Genomic DNA, 23,112 nt, shown 5'->3' with positions numbered 1-23,112 from the left:
AAAAGACATCCTGTGACTGAACAGAATTATTATTGGGTTAAAATGCTTTTTCAAACAAGGCCAAATTAAGGCATTAGTCCTGCAAAGGTTGGTTCTCAGCAATTTCCGTGAGTCAGTTCAGTATATAAAGTGAAAAATATTAGAAAGTCATTTCAGGAACAGGACCTTTGCCTTATCATATATTGCACTGCCAATAATTTAGGCATAGAGTTTACATTTTTTAAATGAAAGCCCTCATAAGAGCTGTTTCTCTGGATCAGACCAACAGCATATCTACTCTTCATCCTGTATCCTCCAGTGGCCAGCCAGAGGAGTAAGAAAAGCCTAGGAACAGGACAGCAACATTTCCCCTCACCGTGGTTGAAGAGTGTGCTGTTTCATGTTTTTGGACTGCAAAGCTCAGAAATCATAGTTTTCCTATCCATTAAACTCTATAGAGGCACCTCCTGAAGAACTATGACTCCCAGGAAGCACCACAATGAACGCAGCTTATGGCAGGAGCACAGCACCATCTGAGGCAAATAATCAGAAAGTCCTTCTCTGGGGTGGGCGGTGAAATATAGAGGTCATCAGACTTTTATCAGTGGGCTACAACTTAAAGAATTTTGCCTGAGTAATTCTTTTGAGAATTCTGGACTCTGCAGTCCCAAAATATGAAAGAACACACTGTACTATTGTTCCCAGGACCTGGCATTCAAAAGTAAACTGCCTATGATGATCCCAGAACTGGCCTATATGATCATCATAGCAGTAACCCCTACTGGCCTTCTACTCCTTGAATTTGTCTAATCTCCAGGTCATATTGCCTGCTGTTTTATTTCATTCAGTCTCCTAATAAGGCAAGATTAGCGAAAACTTCAAAAGAAAACAGCAACACAGAACCCTCTTGTCAATGGGTCAATTGCCATATCCCTACTTTTACATTTTCCCTTTTGTCAGCTCAGTGCATTCTACTTTGTCTGTTTTGTGTGAAACATACAAAAACCAAAAAAAAAAAAAAACCCAACAGAGTTAAAATGTTACAATATTTTCATTAACATAAAAAGGAGAAAATGAATTTTTAAAATAAAAGTTTTAGTTAACATCAGTACATTTACAAGTAAAATTAGAAGGATTAAAAAACAGATTAAATTCTTAAAAATAATAAAATTGTACGTAAAAAAAACCTTCCCAAGGAGAATATATTTATCAATTTATACAACAGATCTTTATACACACACTCCTTTTTCTCTTTCACACACATGGATGATATGTTGGCTTACTAAGGAGATCATGAGCTGATATATCCCTGAAATTTTTAGAACAAAAACATAAAGTCAAAGTTCAAGTTGTACTTGCTATAATATCAAGTATTAAGATTTGTTTTTCCCAATGATAAGGGGGCAGAGAGTTTGGAGAAGATGGTATAACATGTTATTAATTTCCACTCTCAGCTTAATATCCTATTGCCAACTAGTGTTGAGGTATTTAACAAGTAGGTACATCATTCAAACATTTTAATGATTTTTTTAAGCTCACATTATATTTTAATAGCAAGCTGAGTAGCACCATGATGTGAATTCAGCTCCAAATCCATATATATATATATATTTATATTTATAGAGATATATATAATATATAATTATGTATTTGTACAGTATTAAAATACTAAAGCATTAAAAATCTGTTTACAAGTTAAGTTACTATACATCTCTTTTGTTTACACTTTTAAACAAACTACCTGTTTAAAACCCACCACAGCAAACCAGCTGCCTGTTCTATATCCTTTTTTTTCATCAATAGAATCATACAGATTAACCCTGTGTCTCTTTCTTTGATAGTATTCAAAAGTCTTCCTTGGAAAGAGGGACAACATTAGCTGAGCAGTCATGTATACTGTAAGATAAAAGCTCATCGAACCCTAAAGCAGTCTGCCCAGTTATTATGGAGAGCTCTATGGGTCATTAAAAAACACACAGTAGAAATGAACTACTGCACTCAATTGTCAAGTCTAACCCATACAGCTAATTATAATCAGTGACATAACTTTTTAAAAACTGAACAACTTAAGGAATAAGCTTGTCATACTTACAAAACAGAAAATTCACAATATTTTTGTAAAATAAGCACCAGAATGTGGGTTCTGAGTAATAAAATTATTCCCTTGTATCCAGTGAGCCCCAGTTTGACTTTGATCATCAGTATAAAGGGATGCTTCTCTTCTCTGCTAATTGCAGTAAAAAGGCTAATAATATGTTTTCAAAACCCATGATGGGGGAGAGAAGCAACAGGGAACAAAAATGTAAAGTGCCCTTCTCTGCTTGTCCTCAGTGCCAAAGTCTGCGCACACTTGTGCCTATTTGCCTATAAAAACAAAATACTTAAAGGCTGTAATTTTTAAAGATCTCTTGGTAACATGCAAGTATGATTTTAAAGTTGTTTTATAACCTTAACACCCTTAGCTGCCAATGCTGAAGGTAGGCAAAGTTTTATCAAGCACCATTAAGAAGTATGGACAGAATCCAACTCATGTTTTACAGCTGTATCAAGTGAAAGGGTGTGAGTCATGATGACAAATTGCATTAATTAATGAGTTACAGGTTATGTTCTTGAATGTGTGCCCAAGAATGCAACCAACACCTTGTTAATTAGCAGCAATTTACTGCTGCAACCATCACCATTTCACTTACACAAGCATAAATGCCAGATGGACTCTGACCTATATAATTCATCTGTTTCTGGTTCATAATCAGGTTTTAACTGGATGGATAAACTCCAATAAGATCCAACAAAACTTCCAGAGGCATTGGGAATAGCAGTGCAAGCAATGGGAATCAAGCATGAAGTTTCTTTGGACCTTCCTACATATTGTAGTCTTTAGCACCATATTGCATAAGCCAGTAACATTTTTTTCACTCCAATATGATCAAAAGTAAAGTGTGCTGCTTATATACCACCCCATAGTGCTTCAAGCACTCTCTGGGCAGTTTACAAGTTAATTATGCAGGCTACACATTGCACACACCCCCAGCAAGCTGGGTACTCATTTTACCCACCTCAGAAGGATAGAGGGCTGAGTCAACCTTGAGCCGGCTACCTGGGATTGAACTGCAGTACAGCAGTTTAACAACTGTGCCACAAGGCTCTTTTCTCTCAAGAGAAACCACTTTGCTGAAACTGGAATAGTTAAACTTCTATTGTGCTGAGTTTTGAGTGCAGTTTATAATTAATTAATAATAACATGCTGTCAAGTCAATGCTGACTTAAGGCAACCCTTTTCAGAGTTTACCAGATAAGGAATACTCAGATTTCATTTCCCATTCTCTTCTTTTGGAGGGCACCCTGGGACTGTGCAGCTTGCCCAAGGCCACCCAGGCTGGCTCTACTTGCAGGAGGAACAGTGGGGAATCCCAGCCACTGGCTCTGCAGCCAGATGCCTAAACCTCTGATGCAGCTTCAACGTCAGTACTTGTAGTCTTTATTGGTAAATAAGGGAGTAACAAAGTCACATTTCAAACTAACATGGCCAGAATGAAGTTACTTTATGCTTTAATAGGCAATGCTCTCTAGTTCAAGCTACATTTAAAGGCATTTTTGAAGCTTTTTGACACATTGTTCATGGTTTTTATGTTGTTCTCCCATCAATCCTAAGAAGTTTTCTTTTTCAAATACTAAAATAATGAAAAGTAATTTCATTCAACAGCATTGTTGTTCTCTGCCATCAAGTTGGAAATGACTGATAGTGACCATACGTGAGCTATTTAAGCAATGGTTCCCCCCATTCCATTCCCCCAGCGAGTTTTCATGGCCAAGTGGGAATTTGAACCCTGTTCTTCAGAATCCTAGTCCGTCCGCTCTATCCACTACACCACACTGGGTTTCTCATGCAGCAGCTTATGGGAAACTATTTTTAAAAGCTAATATTCTGAGCAACATCCTTGCAATGGCAAGGCAGAATGGGGCAGGGAGAAAAAAAATAAAAATAAACATGAAGGTTATTCTAAATGTTCTTCCACTGAAAGAGGAGCATTATGGCTAAGAATCAAGAGAAGGAAGAAAGAAGTGCCAAAGGCATTTTTATGACCTGGTGGATTGGGCAAGGAATTCTTCCTTTTAAAAACAGCTTGGCTTTCCTCCTAGCTAGTTTGCAGCACAAGGCTGTCCCTGTCATTATACATATTTAGTACGTTTCTTTTTGACAGAATTCAGTTGAGTTACTTGTTGAGGAATTTAAAAAGTAAATTCATCACCTTTGTTAGAATGTTTGAAGACCAAGATGCAGCATTAATGCATTAAATTACTTTTCATTGCTTTAGTATATGAAAAAGAAAGCCACTTAGGATTCATAGAATGGCATAAAAACTATAAAAATTGTGTCAAAAAGCATCATAAATGCCTTTAGATGTAACTTGAACTAGAAAGCATTGCCTGTTAAAGCATAAAGCAACTTCATTTCGATCATGTTAGTTTTAGAACGTACTTTCGTTACATCCTCACTTACCAATAAAGACTGTTACAGGTACTGACATTAGCTTTAACTTATTATTTCAAAACTCTATCATTAGCCAGAGACCAAGACACAATGATGTACTTTGCTATCCATTACCTTCCTCCTCCTGTTGTAGCTCTCTGTTGTGTCAAGCAAACAAAACAAAACTGCTTTGGAGAGTTTCATGACCCTACAGAACAGGATTTTTAGGATATGCAAGGGGACTATCAGAAGGAAGTGGGACCACTGATTCTACCACAAACAGTGGCATTGAACAGAAGCACAGCATTGGCTTTTGGACAAAGTGTGGCACTAGCCACATAGCACATTTGAAAATACAGGAAATCTTTCACTATTTCATAGATTATAACTGTAATGTAGAATCAGGAAGAAAGAGAAGAGTGTTGAACGGCAAAATAATTTGACTGGCCTGGGGAACTATGCACACAGACGTCAGGTGGCAATAGGGACCATTTTCTGCTGCACCTCAGACAGTAAATGCCTCAAACCTGCCCTACAGTAAAGGTAAAGGTAAAGGTTCCCCTTGACAATTTTTGTCCAGTCGTGTTCGACTCTAGGGGGCGGTGCTCATCCCCCTTTCCAAGCCATAGAGCCAGCGTTTTGTCCAAAGACAATCTTCCGTGGTCACATGGTCAGTGACACTTAGACACGGAACGCTGTTACCTTCCCACCGAGGTGGTCCCTATTAATCTACTCGCATTTACCTGCTTTCGAACTGCTAGGTTGGCGGGAGCTGGGACAAGCGACGGGCGCTCACTCCGTCGCGTGGATTCGATCTTACAACTGCTTGGTCTTCTGACCCTACAGCACAGGCTTCTGCGGTTTAGCCCGCAGCGCCACCACGTCCCTAGCCCTACAGTAAAGATGTTCAATAGGTATAAGATTTCTGTAATTTTGTTTGCACAACAAACCCCAGAATTCACCAGGAATTCCTCTGGACAGAATTATGAGAGCTACAAGCAAAAAGACAACAAGCAAAAAGTCCAGAGGTATTTTCAGTTATTCACAGGTATAGGCTCAGAAAGCCTTCCTTAGCAAACTTCATTTTAACTATGAAGAAGGAAGTGGTTGGGAGAAGCTAAACTGCAAAGGACACTCGAGACGTTATGGGACCAGTAGTCACTCTACAAATTAGATTCTGTACAGGATGCCTCTCCAAAAAACTACCAATCTAATAACCCTTTGTGGCTCCCCTGCAACTTAGATCTTCTCAGCCACTTCCTCCTTCACAGTCAAAGTGAAGGTTACTAAGGAGACCTTCAGCTGGCTGGACAGCTCAGTGGTGTAAGTATCTGGCTATGGAGTCAGAGGTTGGGAGTTCAGTTCTCTACTGCGCCTCCTTCAAGTACAGCCAGCCTGTGTGGCCTTGGGCAAGCTACAAAGTCCCAGGGAGCCCTGAAGGAGAGAATGTTAAACACCTTTTGAGTATTCTTCACCTAGACAATCCTGAAAATGGTCACCATGTCAGAATGGACTTGACAGCACATGGTTAAGGAGACCTTCAGAAGATGGCAACTCTGAGTGAATGAAAACACATTTGAGAGCTTTGATTTCTTGTCTGTGGCTCCCAGAATTCTGGCTGGGGAAACTCTGGCTGTAAGAAAATATAGTATTTCTGCAAAAAGGGTCACTACCACCGAACTACATGACAATGTGCTATAAACTGATTGGCTTTAGTTTGGACGGTGGCATCACATATGAATGAACTGAAGCAAAGCTTCATCTTACCCACTCCTCACACTAACTCCAGTATAGGCACAAGGAGAAAACAGAAAGATATCTACATTTTGTTTTGAATTAACTAGGGTTTAACTTTACGGCCATGTCTAGTTAACGTAAACTCTGATTTGTTAACCAGCCAGGTTCATAAGCCATGGTTTGATAATAGCTTATTTTAAAAAAAGTTTCCCTTCTTTAGTTTCCCCTATTCTAAACTGACTGGTTTAGAATAGGAAGTTAATTCCTCTGTCTTGTTTTTCTTGATTGGACCAGGGAAGTAAGTGGGTGAATTGGAAGCACATGAGTCCAAGGCTCATTACTGCTCCCATCATGCAGAGAATATGTGAAACAGAAAGTTTCAGAGAAACCTCTGGTTTAACATGCCTTAATCCCATTGCTCATGTATTGCTTTGTTAGATCTTTTGGTTCTGACTCATCAAAATTCCCATTTGTTAAAAATGCATTAAAAAAAAAAAGACCAGGCTTACTGGATACAAAAGCACAAATTTTTAAAGATCCTGTTTACAGTTCAAGGATAGCACAGTATAGTTTTAACCCACTGTGGTTTAAAAAGGCATTAAAACTGTTCAACTGCTGTATTAGACACAATTCTTCTACATAGCACCATGTTTTAGAATATCCAAACAAATTCAGTGTTTTGCTTTGTATTCTTTGTTATATATGTAGCTATCCTGATTAAAAAAAATCAAGTCAATGATAAGATTACAGCAGAAAATAAACAAAAACAACAAAACCCTGCACGTTAAAAAGCTGCATGTTAAAAAAAGTTATATTTCCAGTATTTCAGCACATTGTAAATTCAGCACCTGGAGATATTTTAAAATTTCTGCTACTGAAATACTACAGTATGTTCACTTTAACAAACAGACTTCTCTTACTTATTAGCTTTCATTAAAATGGTCACAGATGCAATTTTTTTTTAAAATTATGAATATGGATTATTTCTTCCAGCAGTCAAACCAGATTTTCAGTGATAACTGGTGACTATCAGTGATTCATTTTGCATAGGGTGCTTTGGCTTTAGTTCTTAGCACATTACCCATGTTACCTGTGACCCCTCGCCCAATAAATGCAGTGGCATAATGTTACGCTGTTTGCTGGTAAGAGGAGGTTTTCCCATTGAGAATTTAAAAGGCAAAATACTGTCTTTTACCCTTTCTCTGCCTACAGCCTAGAAAGAATTATTATTATCCTACTGACATTTTTAAAAAAAGTATATAACAACAAACCAGATGAGGTAATGAACAAAGACTTGACTTATATGTATCTGTTGTAAGGCCCGGTAACCCGTGTAAAGGCATATGGAGATGTGGTAACTGTGGAGTTCGTGGTGAGTGACATCGTCCTTTGTGCAAGAGACCTGATGAAGTGCATGTAGGTTGGTTCCAAGTTCTCGTTTGATTCTGTGGGCTCCCGTTTTACTTTTTTGCCATGCACTTTCTGAGGCACATAATCGGGGCCATATTTTTCACAATCCTCCTCTTTTTCTCTTGCCTTCTCAGCCATTTTAGCCTCCCACAATGCGAGACCATGCTTTGGCTCATTCATACTTTTGTGCTGGTAAAATACAAGTGATATTCTTGTGGGATGGTTCCTATTGGGGTTTTTCAATGGGGTGGTTGCGTGGAGTTCACGTTTTGCACACTCTATGAGAATTGACCCATGAGATGGAGCAACAGCCACACCTCCAATGTCTGGATCCAAAAAACTTTGCTCATTGTCTGACCAGACCTCATCAGGATCCTCTGGATGATTAAGCACCTCAGTTTTATTCATGCCTTCTTGGGAAGAAGTTCTGTTGTGGTTAAGACCTGGAAACATGTTTGACAACCCATTAGCTGCTTGACTATCCTTGTTCTGAAGGTGGATTGAATGAGGACCATTGAACATGCTTGCAGCAGAGTGGTAGTCCTGTGTTAGGTGTGGAGGGGGATACAGATGGTCACCATTTTTATTCAGGTAATCTATGCCTGGCTTATTTAGATTAGATTTGAGTCTAGAAGCAATGTCCATAAAAGGATCTTCAACTTCATGGGTGGAGTAAGAAGGAAAAGAACTTGCATGCTGCACATTTGGTCTAATGGTGCAACTGTTGAAAGCATCTAGTTGCACATTTTGGTTTCCATAATTCAAGTACCTAGGGCCAAAGTTCTGGTTATTTCCAAACCTGTGCTGATATAATGTATGAATAGGAGGTAGACTTAGTTTAGATATAGAGTCTTGGGTCTGATATCTAAACAAGTCCATATGCTGAGGCTGGTTGGAATAGGAACTGTAGTAGGGGGAACAGTTGTCCATAGGCAAGTTTCCATTGCATTGGTAATGGGGATATTGGTTGTAGGGATTCATGAGAGTGGAAGAATTCAAATACGCTCCTGTAGGCTGTGAAGAGGTTGGGTAGATGTTCATGGGGCTGGACCCGCCATAAGGACCTGAAGCATGTGAAGAGTTTGGATATGGATTGGCTGGATTAGGTAGACCCATGTAGAGGTTTGTGGGGGCAGAAGAAGAGTAGGAGTTGATATGATTTGACTGAGGTTTAGTAGGGAGGGCATGATGCGGATGCGAATGCTGATAGAGCTGCTGTTGTGACATAGCTGGTCCTGAAAGACGCAACAGATCTGCAGACAGAAAACAAAAACAGGAAAGTGGTTTTACATGAGATAAAACCAATGCTAAATGCATAGATTTCCCCCCCTTCTCTTGTATTAGGAAGAGGCAATGCACATGCCAGTATTTTTGGAAGGTGTCCACAGTGATCAGTGAAGGAAGGTTCACTACTACTACTACTGAAATGTGTGTAGGCTGTCATCATTGTTGGAGATAAGAGAATGAGATGAAGCCTATATCTTAGGGGCACTTTTTTTCTGGTGTGCCTCATCCTTCATACCTTCTATCAGTTATTTTATTTATTGAGAAGACAAGCTCATCAAAAGTGGACAGGACAGGACATATTAAGAAAAAGCACTCCCTTTCCCCAGCATAGTCCAATAATGATATGTGTGCGGACTTGGAGATGCTGTATCGCTCTAGCCTGCAACACATTTTCAAGACACTTGTGATAGCGTGAGAGACAATAAAAGTGTGCAGATGATGTCCTAAGTCCTCTTTTTAGTATCAACTAGTTTAGATTCATTGAATGAATGGAACTTATGACCATTCATTCAATGGACTACTCTAGTTGGGACTTACAAATGGATTTCACCAAATGAGTACTAGACTTCCTGAAGGTACAGTCAGGAGAAGTCAACAGACAACTGATTAGCAATTCTCTTGCTGGTGACAGCATGCAGGAAGCTCTCCAAAAGCATCAGGTTGGAGCAGACTTTGGTTTCCCTTGTACTGATTTTGCCAGTAGTAGGGAAATGTTAAAGAAAACCTAAATTATTTTGGGGATCGAAAACTCTGTTTTGCAGGGAATTCTCCCTCCACTTTCTACTTTGGCAAGGCTGTGTGGAGTGGTAGGTGTGCCTTATTGCTTCCTGTTATTATTTTACACACACACACAAACACACACACACACACACAGAGCGAGAGAGCGAGAGAGAGAGAGAGAGAACAGAAAAAGGCTTGAAATGAAATGAACATTTATTCCAAAAGAAACCATTTTGCAACAGTTTAGCAACATTCTGGTAAATTCTAATAAAAAACATACAAGCAAACAAAATTCTCATCCCATCTGTAAAAGAAGTAAAAACAGAATAGGTGAAAGCTCCACGCCACAAATGAAGTTCCAATCATTCACCCAACCATTTGGAATTTATGTTGTTTGCTTGGTCCATGTGTATGTTTTATATAAACAATTAAGAAACTGATGACACTCTGCAACCAGACACCTAAACCACTCGAGATAGCCAGAAGTTCATACATTTTGTATATCTCTGTTTTGTATCTATTTGTATTTTTTAATACCTAGTATGATTTGTCAGGGTATATGCAAAAACTATAGAACAAATATAGCACTGAAATCCTAAAAGATACTGAGGCATAGACAGACTGTTTCTACACACAAACAGGCTGTTCATTTTTATATCAGTTCAATGTACAGTACCTATTCAAATGAAAACCTAAGAGTCAAACTGGATGTGACATTAAATGTACTGTTGCTTTTTCTTGCATTAGGTGCACTTAAAAAATGGAAATCATGCCCTCTGGGAGCTGAACACAATCAGGAATGCAGTAAGTGGGCAAGAAGGCATTTATATATCTCCCCTGCAATCATCCTGAATAAAAAATATCTTGCCTCCTGCATTGCTACTTGAATCAGGAAGAAAGTTCCCTGTGGCATGTTTGCACATGCTATCCAGTTTTGTCCAGAAATAGACATTTCATTATCCATCAACCATGAAACTTTCAAATGTATAATCAAGAATAAAACCATGGAACCTCTAGGACCCCCTTTCACTTGACTCCATTTTCAGCTCAACCGAGGGTCTCAGACAATCCTAAGAGCCTGGAGAGTTGCTGCCAGTCAAAGCAGACAACACTTGTCTAAGTGGGCAGACAATCTGATCTGATGTAGGGCAGTTGCTTTCTCTTTTCCTAAGCTTTAGGCAGCAATGGACTGAGCTATACAACTTGGAATCAAATACTACATTTGTCCTAGGAAAGGCAAATGTCTTAAACAAAAAGTGTGCAACTCATGTTCCTCCAGATGTTGTAGGTCTGCATAACCAATGGTCCATCATTGACTATGTTGCCCAGGGTTGATGGGAGCTGCAGCTTAGCAACATCTGGAGGACCATTAGTTGCCCGTTTGACCTTAAATAAAGAAACTAACACTTAAATATGTTGCTCAACTTTAGGAAAGTCCTGAGAGCTGAACATTTCAGCTTCAGAAAATGACCTAGTCTATCTCACACATCTCATAACCCCAATAGCACAAACAGCAGATGTAACAGCATGTTGAACAGTGGTGTATGTGTGTCCACAACCATACCTGCTAACTGTTTTGCATGAGCTGATGCCTCTGAGCTGGCCTGCTTCTGACGTGCTGCGGCTGATTTTTCTTTCTCATGTTTACTAGATCCATTCTCCATGGAAGCCAACTTCTCAGTTGCTGCCTTTTTGGCTTCCAGCTTTTTTTGCCGGCAAGTCTTCACAGGTTCAGCCAGCATTCTTACTTTTCGTCGAAAAGAAGTAAGGACCTGGATGCTGCCATTCTGCTTTTTCTCCTCCTGCCCTTCTGCGCTTCCAAATTCATCAACATCAGATACTTTGTACAAAGGGAGCACGTGAAGTTGTTCATCTTCTGGTGTTTGGCCAAGTTCACGATTGTCTTCTCGGGTTAGAGTACATACCTATTAAAACAGTGGGATAGAATGTCCTTTTAGTAAGACAGGACATTGTGATAGAGTTTGGCTTGTATATAAATATGATTTCCACCTTAAAAGCACACATGGCTAACTGATCTTGAATTCCAGCCTCTGTGTTGGGAACTTAAACCAAGAACTGTCTTTTGATTTTAAACCCTTAACACTTTCTAGTTTCCTCATTAACTTTTTTCTTTCTTTCTCTAAAAGGAAGGAAGTGACATAACTTAAGGTATTTCAAAGTAAATTCTATAACCTTGCAGCTCTAAGAGCAAAAATATTGACTGAGTCAACAGCTTTTTTCTCTTGGCTGGTGTTCAAAACAATGGCCTGAAAATTCATCCCAAACATATCATTTACTTAGCAACCTTGGGAAGTGGTGCCTTCTGGCTATTAGAAGACACTATTCTCTCTGACTCTGATTAGTCAATGGCTACTTTAACATCAATGTTGGAGTTGGTGCCTCTGTAATAGATGATGGTGATAATTACATGCTGTCAAGTAGATTCAGGCATGGTGACCTTTCCCCTGGTTTTCTAGATACACTGGACTTAAAAGTAGTTGAAAGTATCTTGTTCTGAGAGCACTCTGGGGTGATGCAGCTTGCCCAAAGTAACACAGGATGTTTTTTCTCCTGAGAGGCACTGTGGGGAACTGAACTCTTGACCTCAGCTTTGCAGCCAGGTATCCAACTCACTATCTAGTCAGCTCATTTCTCTATACAGTACCTTGTACAAATAAGTGATGGGTAGACTGCAGATGGTGACAGCAGCCACGAAATTAAAAGATGCCTGCTTCTTGAGAGGAAAGCGATGACAAACCTAGACAGCATCTTAAAAAGCAGAGACATCACCTTGCCAACAAAAAGCCGCATAGTCAAAGCTATGGTTTTTCCTGTAGTGATGTATGGAAGTGAGAGCTGGACTATAAAGAAGGCTGACCACCGAAGAATGGAAGCTTTTGAATTGTGGTGCTGGAGGAGACTCTTGAGAGTCCCCTGGACTGCAAAGAGGACAAACCTATCCATTTTGAAGGAAATTAACCCTGAGTGCTCACTGGAAGGACAGATCCTGAAGCTGAGGCTCCAGTACTTTGGCCATCTCATGAGAAGAGAAGACTCCCTGGAAAAGACCCTGATGTTGGGAAAGTGTGAGGGCAAGAGGAGAAGGAGATGACAGAGGACGAGATGGTTGGACAGTGTCATTGAAGCTACCAACATGAATTTGACCAAACTCCGGGAGGCAGTGGAAGACAGGAGGGCCTGGCATGCTCTGGTCCATGTGATCACAAAGAGTCAGACACAACGACTAAACAACAAAAATGTACTGATACACCATTGGGTGGTTGGCAGTAGATCTGTCAGGGCTTTTGGCTGAATGAAAGCAAGGCGTTCCCCCACCCCCAAAGATGTCCGTTTGGTGATTGTTATATCTGAGCTTTGGTACTCCTCATCTGTAAAATGGAAGTATCAATTACCGTATTTTTCTGTGTATAAGATACCCCCATGTATAAGACGCCCCCCCTTTTCTAATCCAAAATTAAGAAATCTAAGTGGGGCTTAGCAAGTGCAGGGGGAAATGGAACAAAGCTGCATTCCCCTCCACTTGTTTTTGTTCTCTCCTCAGCTTACTTCCATGTACAGTGGGGTCTTGACTTGAGAACTTAATCCGTATTGGAAGGCGGTTCTCAAGTCAAAAAGTCTGTAAGTCAAGTCTCCATTGACCTACAGTGCATTGAAAACCAATTAATCCTGTAACAGGCCGTTTTTGTTCCATTCTGGTTTTTTTCTGGTCTGTAAGTCAATTCTCAGGCTGCAAGTCAAACCTAAATTTTGCGGCCAGAGAAGTCTGTAACTCAAAAAGTCTGTAAGTCAAGCCATCTGTAAGTCAAGGGTCCACTGTATAAGACGACCCTCAATTTTTAGTCTAAAGATTTTAGACAAAAGTATAGTCTTATACATGGAAAAATGTGGTATATTCTTTTTGACCAGGTGTTCAGTGGTGTTGGCTAGTTGTTTGGTGGTAATGTTAGGGTAGAAGCAGATGTTACAGATAATGCATCATTAGAGCTGAAAGCATGTTGATGCTGAAGTAAAGTGATTCCAATGAAGACATAAGATTTCAAAGGAATCCTTGGAATCCAAATGAAGCTAGCAAATCTGCAAACTGGGAGATGCAAGAAGCTTCTTCTGTGACACTCACACACAACCAGCCTTTAAGGATTTTTTTTTTCAAACTACATAGTATCTACAATGGCTATTTCTGGCCTCAGAATCCCTCATCAATAGCAACTTCCATGTAAGGTTGTATATATCACATTGTATGGTTCATGAGATGTGGTAGACAATTGTGTCACATACGAGACAAACACAAAAGCAAGATTATTGTGGTACCTTAAAGACTAACATTTATTCCAATGCATCTTTTTTAAATTACATAATTTGTAAAAGCACACCATGAAATTAATTGTTAATCTTTAAGATGCCACAATACTTTTGTTTTTATTTTCACTTTGTCTCTTATAAATGCTAAAACAGACTAATGTGACTACATGTCTGAAAACTATTACACTTTGTGTCAGGCTTTGGCTTTACTGATCTCAGCCATCTAGCAGAAAACAAAATAGGTCCTCCAAGACTGTGCCAAGTAAAATTAAGTTTGGCTCTCTAAAAAACAAAAACTAGAATTGTCATCTAATTTTATTTATACAACAATTTTCAAAAACAAATTACTCAAAGTACATTAAAGAGTTTAACATGGCAACACTGAAGAGACCCTGTTTTAATTCTTCCTTGTATAACCCTGAATCAAAAAAGTTTCTTTTGAATTCGTGGCAACAGTATGTCATTGTTGGTGATGCCATTCTCCCTAAATTAATGTAAGCTGTGGAAAAGAATGCTATTGCTCTCATTCATAATTACAAAAGCTATGATCCTCAGAATAACATTCCTGAAAATTCAGCTAAAGACATGAGATCTTGCCTGTCCACATCAATTCATGTGCTGATCATCTGAAATCTCCTGTTTTTTCACTATGGAGGAAAAGCAACAAGGCTAGGATCTTAAGAAAAAACCCAGGGAATCTCTAGCCTGTTTTAATTAATATCCCGGAAAGTTTTCATCTTCCCTTTGTATCAATATTTCATTGTTTCTCCTTGCTGCCATCATCTGCCTGCTTAACTGAAATAATAGATTATGAAAAATCATGACCTTAACAGAAGAATTTAATTTTGCATGCATCATCCACGTACCAATGTGCTACCATTCTGCATATTATGCAAGTCCCTGTGAGCATGAGCACAAAAATCCAAACAGGCAGTGACCCCGGAGAATGGGCGACCTTCTTTTAAACCCAGACGACACTCAGGTGCTCTGTGTTCATATTCAATCTAAAAACAAAAAGAATCCATTATCAATATATATTACCATTTAAATTTTTGCATCACTCTACAAAATGATGATTATTTTAAATTTAAGGGAAGGAAACTCTGCTATCACATTGAATTCAGAAGCCAAGGCACTTCCTAAGAATATATCTACTACATCATCAAAATCATGTACGACAAGATCTACTGGAAGTTAAGACTGCTGGTGAGCTGTTATGATATACCAGATGGGCGGGATATAAATCAAATAAATAAATAAATAAATAAATAAATAAATAAATAAATAAATAAGTTTCATCTGTTCCACCTCTCATGCACAAGAACTGTTTTGTGGGATCACACCAAGGCCCTCAAACCTGTCATTCTCATATCCATCAATGGCCACCAAGATGCTCCAGGAAATACCTACACTGGGGTAAGGCAAGTTTGTTGTCCCCTCATCCTTTTTGTCCTCAGCATCTGACAATCAAAGATATCTCATATACCATGTGGACAATTTTGATGGGTCCATTTGGAGTAATTTTGTCCCCTAGGAACCACAGGAACTACCAAAAATGCCCAAAATTGGAAAAAAATGAAAGTCTAGAAAAAGAGGTGTGACGTCCACCCTCGTGCCCCTTGCTTGACCGTCAAGCCTCAGAGCACACGAAGGCAAACACTCTCTTCTTTTACATTTGCTGCCACCAGATGATCTCTAAATCACCATTACTTCAGAAAGATTCAGGTCCACACTTCTTCTTTTAAATAAAACTTTGGTTTATTGATTACAGAGATTCATAAATCTTCAGTAACTAATCATTCCTAAATTTCCCAAACTACACACTCTATTACTCTCCCTCTTACTCTCTACACACTGACTTAAACTGACTCTCTGACTCCGCCTCTTATAGCATCTCTCTTGGCTCCGCCTCTCAGCAACATGAATATTCATAAACCATTACATAATACAACAAGAACCATAGATCTAGTAAATGGAGAACACTACAAGAGGCATTTTTGATATTTAATGCTGGAATTGGGTGGAGTGGGAGGAACTATGACTGATTTAAAAGGTAAATTGCAGCTGATGAGCACTTCCAGGTGTGGCAAGGACCACTCTTCCTTGTGGTAGTTTTTTTTAAAGCAGTAAAGGCCAGAGGAATCAGGGACCTACAGAAACAGTTACACCTACTGTATTTTAACAGAAAGCTCATCCTCTAAATATGGATCTCTATTCTGCATAGGCAAAATAGCACAGGGAAATGTATCACAGGACTTGTGGAAGCCATTTGTTTCTCAATTATTGTTTTTTTTAAATCTTTAGGGGAAAACCCAAAGGCTGGAGGCAGGGGATGGCATCAAAAACACTCTAAAAAGGTCTGAGGATATTCAACAGGCACAGAAAGGTTAGAGACTATTGAGATGGGGGGAAAAATCCAGGGATAAGTGCACAGGAATGGAGCATTCTGGAAGAATGTGTTTCTGTCTGCAGTTACAAACAAACTTCTGTTCTATTGCTGGTCCCACTTGTATTGGTTCTGTTTGAATCTAAATGCTATCCTTTGGATTACCATGACCATTAGCTACTGCTATACAGTGGACCCTCGATTTACGAAGGTCCCTACTTACGGAAATTTCGAGGTACGAAAAGCTCCAGCTGCAAAATTTTAATTCGACTTGCGGCTGGAGCTTCAACCTACGAAAGGCAGGGGGAAAGGGCGGGAAATTCAAAGCAGCCCCTGCTGCCCTCTTGTATCCTGTCCCCGGTGCCCTCTGGACAGGAGGCAGAGGACACAGGGGGCAGGAAACAAGAGGGCAGCAGGGGACTGCTCTACATTTCCCGCCCTTTCCCCCTTTCCGCACCCGCTGCTGGCTTGGCAAGCCAAAAGCCGCTCTGCGCCTGCTGCCGGCTTTCGGGGCTTAGAAAGCTGCACCCACTGCCCTCTTGTCTCCTGTCCCCGGTGCCCTCTGCCTGAGGCATAGGGCACTGGGGACAGGAGACAAGAGGGCAGCGGGTGCAGCTTTCTAAGCCCCAAAAGCCAAAAGCTGTCAGCGGGCACAGAGCGACTTTCGGCTTCCTGGGCTTCCAAAACTGCACCTGCTGCCCTCTGTCTCCTGTCCCCTCTTGTCCTTTGGCTCAAATGGATTAAATGGTTTTCAATGGATTCCTATGGGAAATGGACCCTCGACCTACGGACTTTTCGATCTGTGGCCACTGTTCCAATAAGGATTAATTCCGTAAGCCGAGGGTCCACTGTATACATTCTTCATTAAACTTGTCTGCCCTGACAAATAAGAAGAACTGGATTCTTAAAGAAAGGTTTTATTTGAAGATTTTATAGCACATTCCTTTTTGTGAACAGTGATGCCACAACATTCTTTATCATTTGGACTGATTTGCCATCTTGAGAAACAGAAAAGAAACATAAATGTTAATTGGGAGAGACATGCATCAATAAAGTCACTGACCTAGCCAATATCTTACACACTCAGGAGGATGGATGTGATTTATCGACAGCTTCCTCTATGTTCTAGTTTAATACTACTTCTGTTTTATGTGCTGATATAAGATTTGTGGATTTGACGGAGACTAGGAAAATGCACTAGATGTGTGTGTATGCATGAGTGTGTGGGGAATGGTGTTAATCAATGTGCAACATAGGGAGAGACATTATAGCTGGACAGTTAAGACACCCCGGGAGAAAATGTTCTATTAGAGTAATTAATATAGATACTGTAATTATGCTCTGTGTCAGAAAGAACATGCTACACCAGCTGTTCTGAAAAGCACTTCAGGCAGAGGAAGCTCTAGGGATATCTAAGGAATCCTGCCCCAGGTATTCTACCAGTACCTTCAGAGCAAAGGAATAATCTATGACGAGAACTTGGAACAGCGTTCCCTGAATCACTATTTAATATGCTTTACTTATCATTTGCTTTATATAATTAAGAGTATTTTTGTCATACATTTCCACTTTCATCCACAGTATATTTGCCATATGTGATAACTCTTATTTGCATTAGTAAAACCACTAAGTGATCTTAGAGGTGCTACTATTTTCAAAGATTTCCCAGTGACAGAAAAAAACAAACACCTTGGCTATTAGGGCTAGCCAGAAGGGGTTGACCCCTGGCTACTTCATACTAATTATCAGAAAATATGTAAATGTATACTAAAATTTTTGAGGGGGGAGGGATCTAATTCCCACAAAGGATTATTTTAAAAAATTATTTTAACAAGACTTATATACAGACGAACAAGAATATTTTTGTGTTGTTATTAAACTCTATGTTTTGTTTACCTACCTGGTTGTTATATGCATCTGGTGCCAGTTTCTTATACGTGGGAGCCATCAGCGTTGACAGTGTCTGAAGATTGGATTCTAGCTTTTCTTCCTATTTGTTTTAAAATATTAATTCCACACATTACCACTGAATTGTGTTAATTTAACAAACTAAATCTCAAGTGCATTTGTACTTTACATCACCATGGCATTATTCAGTGGGCCATTAAATGGACATATATCATGGGCATATGGCATTACATTCCATAGGGCAGAGCTGAAAGAGCTACATTATGTCTTGCTTAGAAAAGAGAAACTTAAGGATAGAGATGGTCTCTATCTTCAAATATACGAAGGGCTGTTGCACATGGAACAGACTTCTGTCTTGTGGCAGGACTAGAACCAAGAGATGGAAATTGTAGGGAAGCAAACTTTGGAAACATACCAAGATAAATATCCTAAGAATCAGAGAGAGTGTTTGAGAGTGGAACATACTGATCAGAAAGGTCATGGGTTCTTGGAAGGTCATAGAGGCTGTACAACCATCTGTCAGGAACACTTTAACTTCTTCCTGCACTAAGCTAGAGACAAGACCATCTGCAATGTCCTTTCCCACACTCTGTGATCCTTTGTTTTTGTATGTGGATTTGTCTTTTTGCTTACTTTACTGCATTACTGTGAGCTGCTAGAGAGACAAGCAGGACAAAATGCAGCTCTGCAGCTAAAGGCAGGCATTGAGAGAGATGCCTGGGGCTCACCGTCAGGAAACTGAAGGACTGACATTTAACCTTGCTAGTCATTCTTACTGAGGCTAACAGGGATAGAAACACCCCAGAGACAGCAACATATACAGTTTTATTTAGCTCCTACCTCTTTTGGGTCATCCCCTAATAATTTGAACTTCCTTGGGATCTTGCTTCTGGCAAACTTGCATCCATTGTAGTACATACTCCATGAACAGCCAAAGGAAAAAGATGCACCACACGTCTCAGGGTCAAGACCTTGGCATGCACATGTTCGTCTACAAAAGAAGGCAGCATTTCTAGCAACAATGCAATCACAGCATGGATACCAGTGAAGTGTCTGTCCCTGAACAAGTATATATCTTGATGACTTTGCTGATCATCTCACTATGTACAACACCACTAAGTTGATTTTGAAAACATAATGGCCAGAATCCAGCTACATTTTTATGTGGCAATAGTGCAATTATTGTAAATTTTGGTGACAAACTGCCACAAATTAAATCAAACTAGGCATTTGTTATAATAACAAATGAAATGTTTTGGCACTTAACAGCAAACACAAAGACATTCACAACTGGGATCTACAATTATTGAGTTATGCCTAATATGATTCTGGCCAACATTAAACAACTATTACAAATTCAAATATGTGATGTTCACAAAACCGAGATGTAACTTCTTCCCGAAACATTCAACAGGCAATTAACAAAGTTAGAGAGGACAGCGATCATGTTTCCATAATTGTTTAACAAAATCTTGCCCATGGTGTTTTACAATATTAGGGCTGTGCATTGTTTTTGTGTAAAAGCAGATATTTTAATTGGGATTTAATAAATATAATGTAAATGTAATCAGTATCGACCAATTCTGAAATAAAATGTATTACTTCTTTGGAATTTTAATTACTTTTTTCCCCTTTGGAAGGTAATGGTATATGTGGGGAAATAACATCATGTAGCAGAACTTGATAAAAGACACAAACATGTCAGGTCAGATAGGCTGTACATTGACTGCTTCTATCACACTGAAATCCTGTGTTTAACCAGGGCAGTTTAGATGCATAATAAAGGCGGATTTAGATCTCTCTCTCTCTCTCTCTCTCTCTCACACACACACACACACACACACACACACACACACACACACACAAGAGAGAGAGAGAGAGAGAGAGAGATACACTATTCATTTCCTGAATCTATTGTACATGACAGGTATTATACAAATATTTTAAAATGAATGAGTGAATGAATGAACGAACGAACAAACAAATAAATAAATAAACAGCATTCCCATAATGCCAGATAGGTCCCTAAGATAATTTCAGAAAGTGGCAGAGGGAAATTTCAAAAACACATGTTTTCATAATTAGGATGCTAAGCTAGGCACCTTGGATGGAGCTTGCTGCCATTGTGGCACACTATGTACTGGGCAGAGATTATTGCAAGAAAAATCTATGCATTAAAAAAACTTACAAATTTTAAAAAATTAAAAAAATTATGGGAGAAATGAAACTAAGCTTCTGTTCTCCAGTTCAGACTAAAAATTGCATTTAGCTCATAGTAATTATAGTATCTGTAGTGCTTATGGCCTTTGATACTCAAATACATATTTCACTGATCTGCAACTGGAGTTAAGGACACGACACTGGAAACTGGAAAACAAAATACTTTAAAGCCAATTCTCTGGAGTTCATTTGTAACTACCAAACAACCTGTAGAATTTTTTTTAAAGGTTGAATATTAAAAATATACTGTTTTCCCTTAGCCCAGCTTAGTATAGATAGTACATTTAACAAATACAAAATCATATTACAGACACCCCAAAACAGATCTGAAATCACACTAGAGTTCCAGACATATGACAGAGGTGAACTTTTATGTCTGTGAAATCAGACTGAAAAACAAAGCCAGGTTCAGATCCAAAGATCAACCATGTAACAAAACAAGTTCATTTGCAAGACATGAGAAGTGAGGAAAAGCTCCTGTCATGATGATCATGCACTTCCTGTAGCAAAAGAATTAAGTCCTCTAATGACTAGTTATTGGTATGGTACAGGCTGACTTTTAGTTTGGGGCCTCCTTCAGCTCAATGCCTAGAAGCAACTGTTCAATTTGCCCACCCCTAAATTTGGCCCTGCATGAAGGGGAACAAGTACATACTTAACTTACTCTTCATTTAGAGCACACCGGCGATTGGTGAGCGTGCCATATTTCCTTAAAGTGTCAGAGAGTTCTGAATACAGTTTGTCTGCCAGGCTTCGTGGAATCCCTTCCCACACCAGGATGAGCACAATGATCACTGCCGCTTCACAGGTGTGGCCTGCACGCTCCCGTACCAAGCAAAGGAGTTTCTCTTCAGTACTGCTTCTACGAATTACCTGCATTATCCAACAAATACCCACCCAAGATAAAGGGACATACATGTTTTTATTGAGATACAAGAGAAGGTGGGATCTGTGCTCTTAAAATCACTTAGGTTTTATCCACTCTTCATATACTATAAGTTACAGCAGGTCGTACACATTCTTTATAGGCCATAAAGCATAGCATCTTCACATAACGAGATTTCAACACAGGAGGGTTTAGGAGACTCTTGAGTCTGTGCAGAGTTGCTGCCAGTAAGAACCAGCAATACTGGGCTAGATAGACCAATGGTGTGACTCAGTGCCTGAAATCCTGTTGGGTGAGGCCTATCTAAACAACAGGAATTATGTCACTGGCAGTCCCAAATTGCCGCTGATTAAACACTTCCTTTTGTGATTTGGGGGTACACATAAGGTAACTTTACCTTTACATGAGTTGTGTGTAGACCAAAACACAAAGGGAGATGTGCAACAGGATTTCAGAGAGTATAAGGCAGTGCTGTGTCTTCTACAAAATTGTATGTTAACAGATTAGAATCATAAATGATGGGATGACATTTTCTTTAATCAGGTTACTATGTACAACTTGTGTTGCCTGGTTACCTCCAACTTCAATCTGTTGTTCACTGAGGGTTTTAAATTGTTCTAATGATTTTTACTGTATCTGAAAACTACTTTGAGATTATGGGAAATGTACACTAAGAAATAATAAATTCATAAATAGAGAACATTTATGGAGCTTTGAATGCCTTTGGTGAGGTACATTTTCAAAGCATTCCATTCTTTTCTAATTATGTTTTTCTCAGCTCAGTAACACTATTGACAAGTTCCTTTTTATTTTCATTGGTGTACATTTGCTATAAAATCTGGCAAGTCTGGACAACGATTAATTTTAAGACACATTTTGCTATTCAGTATTTTAATTTCTAAATCCATTTCTGGATTTATCATATGTCCTTTAATAGCACTCCTAGTTAATTGCTAGGGCTACAATTTTATTTACTAAATATTTTGACTTACATGCTTATATAGAGTAAATATACTATTTTACACTTATATACCTTCTACCACTGGTTTCAATACTGGGCTGTGTGCCCCCTCATGGAGGTATGAAGTGGTGTGTGTGTGAGAGAGAAACACTGCATCGTCTTTCACATTAAAATTACTGTTTCTGCTATTTCTTAAGGCAAGTTTCATTTTGTTGTTTTGTTATATAAAAACCTATTTGTTCTTATTCTGAATTTAAAATAATTTGTACTACATTTTGGTATTTATTTTAATTTTAAATTTCAAAGTCATTTTTAAGGCAGTTGAATGGTGATAGTGGTGGAGTAGAATGACAGCTTTTCGAAAATAAAAAAAGGGAGATGCAGTGTTGAAAAGTTTGGGAGCTATTGCTTTATATGGTCATGTACACACAATTCTTACCCATTTAGCAATAGGACATCCTTGGGCACTTTTGCCTTCCTTCCCTGTATAGACAATCTTCTCTATTCTTATGGCTTTGCCTTTCTGTCCATATCTTTAAAAAAGAAAAGAAAAACCCAATCATATGAATGGACAAAGAGAACATGACCGTTGTAACTTAGGGTAGATTTATATATCATTAGGGCCTGTCAAATATTCAGAAAATACGTATGCTTCCCTTAGCTTTGTATATAGGTTTGGGGTGTGAGGATTAGATAACTCTGCACTAAAATGAGAACTGAATATATCCCACTCTAAATGTAGTATTTTACAGCAACAGAAGAAAGCTTTGTGCTGTAACATGTTAACCATACAGATGCAAGAAATACTCACAAATTGGCCTGGACTA

General features: G+C 39.1%; 1 protein-coding gene across 2 annotated transcripts in view; it reads right to left on the bottom strand.

The window, feature by feature from the left end:
* Positions 1-5,595: 5,595 nt before the first annotated feature.
* TET2 (tet methylcytosine dioxygenase 2) overlaps positions 5,596-23,112 on the bottom strand; it is a 71,535-nt gene continuing 54,018 nt past the window's right edge. For both annotated transcript variants that reach the window (XM_020796411.3, XM_073001846.2), the window contains exons 4-10: positions 22,725-22,818; positions 21,103-21,311; positions 19,059-19,209; positions 18,211-18,300; positions 14,791-14,928; positions 11,169-11,529; positions 5,596-8,850 (exon numbers count right to left, since the gene is read on the bottom strand). In XM_020796411.3, coding sequence (XP_020652070.3) covers positions 7,487-8,850; positions 11,169-11,529; positions 14,791-14,928; positions 18,211-18,300; positions 19,059-19,209; positions 21,103-21,311; positions 22,725-22,818 — 2,407 coding nt within the window. In that variant the 3' untranslated portion in view covers positions 5,596-7,486. The remainder of the gene's footprint in view (positions 8,851-11,168; positions 11,530-14,790; positions 14,929-18,210; positions 18,301-19,058; positions 19,210-21,102; positions 21,312-22,724; positions 22,819-23,112) is intronic.

Source organism: Pogona vitticeps, chromosome 5, assembly GCF_051106095.1.
Source record: "Pogona vitticeps strain Pit_001003342236 chromosome 5, PviZW2.1, whole genome shotgun sequence".
Classification (NCBI taxonomy): Eukaryota; Metazoa; Chordata; class Lepidosauria; order Squamata; family Agamidae; genus Pogona; species Pogona vitticeps.
Note: the sequence above shows the minus strand (reverse complement) of the source record. Positions and strands in the feature narration are given on the sequence as shown.